Source organism: Ostrea edulis, chromosome 3 (assembly GCF_947568905.1).
Source record: "Ostrea edulis chromosome 3, xbOstEdul1.1, whole genome shotgun sequence".
Classification (NCBI taxonomy): domain Eukaryota; kingdom Metazoa; phylum Mollusca; class Bivalvia; order Ostreida; family Ostreidae; genus Ostrea; species Ostrea edulis.
In genome coordinates this window covers 46556103-46563708 of record NC_079166.1, presented here as the reverse complement: position 1 = coordinate 46563708, position 7606 = coordinate 46556103, and the positions used below count along the sequence as shown (strand labels likewise).

At 35.5% G+C, this 7606-nt stretch overlaps 1 protein-coding gene across 1 annotated transcript in view; it reads left to right on the top strand.

The window, feature by feature from the left end:
• Positions 1-6387: 6387 nt before the first annotated feature.
• The window catches only part of LOC125674910 (eukaryotic translation initiation factor 2-alpha kinase 1-like), a 6389-nt gene continuing 5170 nt past the window's right edge, over positions 6388-7606 (top strand). Inside the window, exons 1-2 of the mRNA XM_048912270.2 lie at positions 6388-6429; positions 7040-7606. The exon at positions 7040-7606 is cut by the window's right edge and continues 573 nt beyond it. Of these exons, the coding sequence (XP_048768227.2) occupies positions 6415-6429; positions 7040-7606 (582 nt within the window). The 5' untranslated portion in view covers positions 6388-6414. The remainder of the gene's footprint in view (positions 6430-7039) is intronic.

Genomic DNA, 7606 nt, shown 5'->3' with positions numbered 1-7606 from the left:
TGGGGAGGGTGTACTTGTTGTAAAGCTGATAGCTTCTAAAATGACACGTCAACATATGATTTTCTTATTCAAATCCTTAATCTAAGATAATAATCTGTAACTGATGTATTTCTATTGGTCAGGAAAAATTTGAATGTCAGTTGTTGAGTATGTACGAGTGAGGTACAGTATTCATAATTCTTTGTTATGCATGTAAACAATTCAAGGCTCGTGTCATGTAGATTGCTTAATAGTAAATATGTTTAAAAACAAAATGAGATGTGACAAACACTTCAGTTTAAACTGTTTAATTGTTTTTAGAGTTAACTTGTAAATTGAAAAATCTGCCTTAAGCAAAACTTTTACAAGTACGAGTATTTAACCTATGTTAACAAAAACATCACACGAAAAATATATTTTCAAGTTCATTTATAAATTTTCAATTCAAAAGCTGCAGGGTAACCAAGAACGTATGGAAACTATCAATGCACGGCCGCACGAATGTACACACAGACTGGCCACGACAGGGTTCTCACCAACTGGCGAGGCCCTATAATATGCATACATCGTCGGGTCATCAGAATGCACTCAAGACATATTAATTCCTGATTGTTTACAGGTATAAAACACCAATACTTTGTTCACAGATACTATATCATTCTTCAGCAATAATTAATGATGATTATTTTTATTTCATTGATTTATTTCGCCATTATAATCCAAACCTGGGCCTTAACCGACGGACAATATGGTACACTTTCCTGTTCATAAGGCCAGGAAGATTTTATAGAAATGGTATCCTCATATCCTTGTAGAGTCCCTTCTTGGCACAAGAACCTCTGTCCCTGTAGTATCATATGCATTAACTCTATGCGCTAAGTTTGGTTGTATAATGTTCATAAGTCGAAATCAAGAATTTTAAGGCTAAAAGCATTTTCACAATGAACGATCGAGCCCCGCTTCAATACCAGAACCGCTGACCCAATTCTTAAATTCTCAACCCTTGCTGTTCATTCGCACGATGGAGACGACGGAAGCGGAAACAGATCAGCAGAAAGAAAGAGTTGACCTAGATCTATTTCATAATCTTCACAATAATAATATTAATCGTCTGTGATAATATGCAAGTATCCCCATGTAGGGTAGATTTAAGTTTGTTCGATTCATGGCCTCCTGAGGGTTAGGATGAGTAAAAAGAATAGTCACTAGTTTCTATCTTTACACAGGGATGTACATGATTGCACAATATGATTTTATACAAATTTACAAAACACGTCTACATTAAATGGTCAACGCCCAATTCATAAACCAAGAAAAATGAACTATACATACACAGACATTCTAACACGTGAACTAAATTTCAATAGTACAAAATCCCCAGCTTCGTATCATAAGGTTTTCTTTGAAGTATACGCAATTCAATACAAAATAGGAGACATTTTTGAAAAGTGCTATAATCAAAGATAAAAGATAAATTCTATTCATGAATGCATATTATACATATATTATCATATCAAAGGCAAAAACATTGGAAATGTAATACGTTTAACCGGGGAACGGGACGGGTCGATCCGATCGAAAATCTTCTGTATCAAAATGAGTGTACGTGCAATTATCTCTCGATGAAAGTAGGTGTTGATATTTAAATTTGTCACAAAGCCTACATATATGTATCTATACTACTTACTATACTAATCATAGAGAGTCGAAGGTTTTGCTTATTCATCATGCCAAACTAGGGAACATCAAACGAACGTTCTGTCAATCTATTATTACTTTCAAATTTTCTTAACTTGCGCTCTACTTCATTAAAAATTACATATACAACGTATTAACAATTTTACATGATGTAGATTATATTGTAGAACATCTCAAATACCTTAACTTATCGTGGGTCCTTTCTCTCATTATTTACGTTTGTTTTCCGAGTCCCCCCCCCCCCCCCCTGTTTAGTTCAATGAGGATCTGAGAAGGTTACAAATGGTTACGTGTCCTTTTTATTAGAATAGTGTTAAGAAAATATTGAAAAGGGGTTGAATTGTTCCATAATACGAACTACTATAGTCCTAACAGAAAAGGTATCGCATTTGAGGGGCACCCTCCCCCGAATTTTCTCTCAAGTTCTTTATTACTTCAAGTTTTACTGAATGGGTTCCGACAATATAGCAGAACCAATGTAGAAGATCACCAGATCAGAGGCCAGTTCCAGAGTTACACTTATTCTGTCTAGTATATATAGATGTTGAAAATCAAAATCGTATATTTTGTTAGATTATAAATCGAGAAGAGGGAAGGGTACAGCGCATCGATGTATTGTCGTTTTGTAGCCTTGACTGCCGGCTACAAAGTGGTCTTAGCCCGATGCAGTGATTACATACAGTGTTCAAACGAATCTGATCTCAATGTTCTCCGGCCATTCTTGCGCGTGTCGCAACTATAGGCCTAAACTGTATGCTTTAAATGTAAATTATTGGCCTACAATAAACTGAGTGTCAAAATATTTACATTGCTGTTTTGTTAGTGAAAACCCTATTTCAATTTAACGTAGAGACGGATCTAGATCAAAGAGAGTTATGAGGGCTGATGTATGTATTAATTACTCCCCCCCCCCCCTCTTTTTTTTTTTTTTACTCGATAAAATATGTACTGTCATCAGATGCGTACCGGTAGCCAGAAAGAAAATGAAGTGTACACAAAGTATGGCATGTGGTTTGGTGGCTGCCTCGAGACCCCCAGTGGGTTCAGGGCAAAGCCCTAGTGGGGGAACGGGGGCGAAGCTCCTAGAAGTCCATGGGTTTTTCCAATGAAATCACCTAATTTTGTGCATATTCCAAAGTAAAGAGATTTTCTAAAGTGTTTTATTATACCAAAGTTCTGTGTGTACTAGAACTGACTTTACATTCATTATACGATCTTTTTTAGTTGTTTCGACTGGTATATACATGCATATAGGGTAAATGTTGCTGATAACAAAGAATATCCAAATTGGTCAACTACATATACGATATACATTGAAGTGATATTCGACATGATGTAAAATGATTTGAAATTCAAAAAGGACCTTAAATTTCATTGAGTGGACATCATGATGCTGATTTAATCATAAGCACATACATTTTAACGATAAAGATGGCTCGCAAATGTGTACGCAGTTGCGTGTCATCGAAGAATATTCTATTTTGTTGTATTCATGTATTGTAGGTCAAACACGTACACTGAAAACCCGAGGGGATCCGGGTTTGAATGGGTTAATTCTTAAAAGTATACCCTTGCCTCTATCTGATTAAATTTAGATCCTATGATCCGCTCATCTACTATCGCTACATGTGTAGTGGATTATGGGATAGATTGCCCTCTTGTTTCTATAAATAAGTCTTATATACTTCAATGTTACATATGATTTATTTAAAGAAACAAGTCCCGTGCTTGCTTGTCGTAAGAGGCGATTCGGATGAGCCCGCAAAATACCGAGGCCTCGTGTTAAGGCAGCTGATCGACCGTAGGCGCCGAGCATAGGACGTTTTAAAAACGATATGAATAGAACCAATTACCGTACACTGAGCGGTTTAAAATACATTTTAACGTCATATTCTATTTTGAGAATCTACAAATTTTCAGTGGCAAAGTGTAAAAGTTTACACAGATTTATGTGCCGGGTTAGTTGATTTGATCATGTTATTCGCTCCGCGAGGCGAATCAGTTTAACATGTTTGGTTTATGCGTGTTAACTATTGACTTTTTACTTTTTATAATCATGCTATTTATTCCGTTTATAAAAGCAAAAATCGTTCATTCACATTTACGGAATAAATGCTATAATTAAACTTGTACGTAGAATATATGCTAATTCGCTCCGAGGAGCGAATAACATGATGATGCCGAAATATGATTGACCACGGCGAATATATATACATGTATATAGAACTTACATGTAGGAATAAATATGTTGCAGGCCTATTCAGCTGCAGATTTTTATCTTTTACCAAAATAGAAAGTACGATTAATCAATTTCTGTCAAGTACAAAACAAAGTTTACTAGAGAAATCTTCGAAAATTCATAAATCACGAAGCTAAAATACTTTAATAGTATCTTTTCGATCAGTGCCTTAACACGAAGCCTCGGTATTTTGAGTTACATGTAGTATATCTCTCCTTAAAAATTAATGAATTTATCATCTCGAGTTCATGTTTTGTTATAAAGAGTTAGTATCTCGTTATAACCTTGTTTAATTATCTCGTTACCTTGTTCTGTTATTACGAGATAACTCGTTATAAAACTTGTCCTAAAGTACGTACATGTAGCATATGAGATAACTAATTACTCGTTACCTTGTTCCGTTATCACGAGATAACTAATTACTCGTTAACTTGTTCCGTTATCACGAGATAACTAATTACTCGTTAACTTATCCTAAAGTACGTACATGTAGTGAATTACGGACACATTCCAAGGCCTTCTCTTGTTCCGGAAATTTAAGATTAGTTCTGAAATGAATTGTAGATATAGCATCATTACAAGTATATAAACCATAACAAAAATCATCAGTATTTAAGATGAATTGAACATATTTTTTTCTTTTTCTTAATCGACTTGCAGTTCCCAACTCATCTAGACCTTCATATTAATTAATTCGACTTGTTTTTGAAAATACATAGGCCTATACATATTTATTGTATAAATCATCAACGAATTCTAATTTGAAGAAAATATTATATGTGATTGAAGTCGTGTTATACAAGCGTTGATATTTGAATGAATGTTGGATTTTCTGGGGAGGGGGTGTCTGTGATTTTTTAACAGCAGTAACAAACCTGTATTGACATAGATTTACATGTTTGTGTATTCGTAAAAGAATATGCATTTAGCCTTGTCGATTTTCACTCTTGAAAGTACCAATTTAACCATAGAAATATGGCAAATCATTGTTCGTTGTTGTACAAATCGATAATTAAAACGATGAATATCAATCATATTAGTTCTTGACAATTCGTGGTGGGTTTTTTTTTTTGTTTTTTTTTGGGGGGGGGGGGGGTGGTCGAATTCAAGAAAACACATCTCAGCTACATACAATGTATAGATGTATAGATAAGCGGACTCCAATATTCCAGGTGCATTTTTTGTGGTCTCGTAGTCTCGCTTTTTTCTCTCGGTATAATAAACAATGTATTGCATGATCTAGTGAGGGAGATATGAAGATTTATTCACCCAAGAAAAATCATTCCCAGCGGGTGTTGCCCTTGGGGAATATGATTTCTCTTGGATGGATAAATCTTTATATCTCCCTTACTATCATGCAATAAATGTATAAAGTTTTACTAATAAGAATATAAATGAAGGGTCGGGCGAACACGGGCCCCTTGCTTGTCGTAATAGGCGACTAAAATTTATATGGAACGGTCCATATCAGATGAGACCGCAAAACCCGAGGCCCCGTGTCACAGCAAGCATGAAACGATAAAGATCCCTTCCTACTCAAGGCCGTAAGCGCCGAACATAGGCCTAAATTTTGTAACCCATTCACCGGCAATGGTGACATCTCCATTCACAAGCGGGACGTTAAATAATATGCAACCATCAAAAAAAGAGCTTGTCCGGCTTTCGTATGTATCTAGGTTTTGCATGACGCCAACCGTTTTCAGAAAATGTTTGAAAAACCCAAGAGCTAAAAATAACTCCTCATGATCAGCAAATTTTCACCCCCATGAAGATCAGCGAGCTGAGAGGAAGTGGTGGGTGAATAGGCGTTGGTTTCACATTGTTTGTCTCTATTTGTTCATTATTTAGTGTATAATTTAGTCCCTGGTAGTACATCGACATTCGGATAACACTTTTTTTCTTCTTTCTGAATATTCTAGAGCGTGATTAAGCTAACGCTGTACTAATATTGCCTGGGGCCCATTATAGGGGAAAAAATCGGCCTATTATAGAACTTTATGCTAAACCCCGCAGGTGCTTGGGTCTTATTTGAAAATTTTATGTTTATTTATAATACACGTGCATAATTTGCCCATCATATATTTGTAAATAAGCACTACAAATGAGAAAATAATGTTCATTTCAATGTAACATATGAGAGAAACAGTCTACTGATTTGTCACAAATTGATAGATTTTGCTCTTTCCCTAAAATCAGTCATCATAAAATGACTAATTTTCCTGCGAAAAAGTTCATCAGTTTAATAAACACGGTTTCCGTATATAGAACCTGTTAACAATAGCAATTGACAACAATCGCGGCGAGTGGGTCCCAGTTTAAAACATTGTACATATATTAATTTATTGTACATACATTAATTTCAACATAAGACGATAATATATTCTGGTTTTAATGCTTGTATCGGTATATAACGGTTAACGTACATAATATTGAGGAAGTCGGCAGGATTCCAGTTCCCCTTAAGCAAGTCTGTTTCCCTTGACTTCACCTTGGAGGAAATGGCTGGCTCTCGGGTAACAGGAATCTTGCTGACTATCTCTATGATATGCTTTAACTGTATACTGACAAACAATAAATGCTTCAAGTTCATTGTTGAGTACAGGATATCCTACTTTTGTCACAGAAGAATTGAAGTGTGATACAGTGAATGAATTTGAAATACATACAGTGTATTTCATATCTAGAAGACTTCACATAATTTTGACATATTTAGACTGTTCATAGTGTCCATTAGGCCAAGTAAAATTAATTAGTATCATTCAAACTTCACAAAAAAATGGGGTGGGTGGGAGGATTTTATTTTTTATTTTTCGCCATGGTATTCTTGACCTCGAAAATGCCTTCTCTCATTGAGAAAAGGCTTTATAAATCATAATTACATGTGTATTTGGGTTTCTAAAAGGCAAAGTGAAACAAAGTACGTTTACGATACCGAACCGGACATAAAAATATCCGGAAATCGGAATTTTGAAAAATAAAAAAAATCGGGGCGGGGGGATTTTCGAGGGGCGGTCGGGAATGATAATCTACTAATTAATTTTACTTGGCCTTATCAATCTTATTTATTTTTGAAAGAATCAAAAATGTTTTAAATTGTTCTAAAAGCATTGCTTCCTTTTTCAGAATATGGCCAGCAACTTTAGTGCTTTGGATATGCGAACTTCAGAAGAGTACCCGTGGATTTTGGGGTCTTCAGACATGAGTGAAGAAAGTTCTAGTGAATGTTATGATAAGGAGGTTATTGACCTGTGTTTGGATGATCCCTATATTAGAGACCATTACACAGATATCAGACAAATTGGTTCTGGAGGTTTTGGTTCTGTGTATGAAGTTAAGCACAAATTGGACAGTCGGAAATATGCTCTAAAATTTGTGCCAGTTGACTCAAAATGCTTCTGTAAAAGAGAGGTTGAGGTTTTGGCCTCTATGGACCATAAAAACATTGTGAGGTATCATACCTCCATGATGATTAAACTTTGTAAGCCGCTTACTTATCCAACATCAATTGAAGACAATGAGGAAGATTCAGATATTGTGTTTGGAACTGCTGATTCGTCACATTCTAATACGAATGCCTCGGCATGCAGTGAGACAGACTCATCAAGTGGTAAAAGTGATCAGAAAACAGTCACCTTAGATGCATGTTTGGTTGTGCAGACTGAGTTGTGCAGTACAGAAAAAAATCTTAAA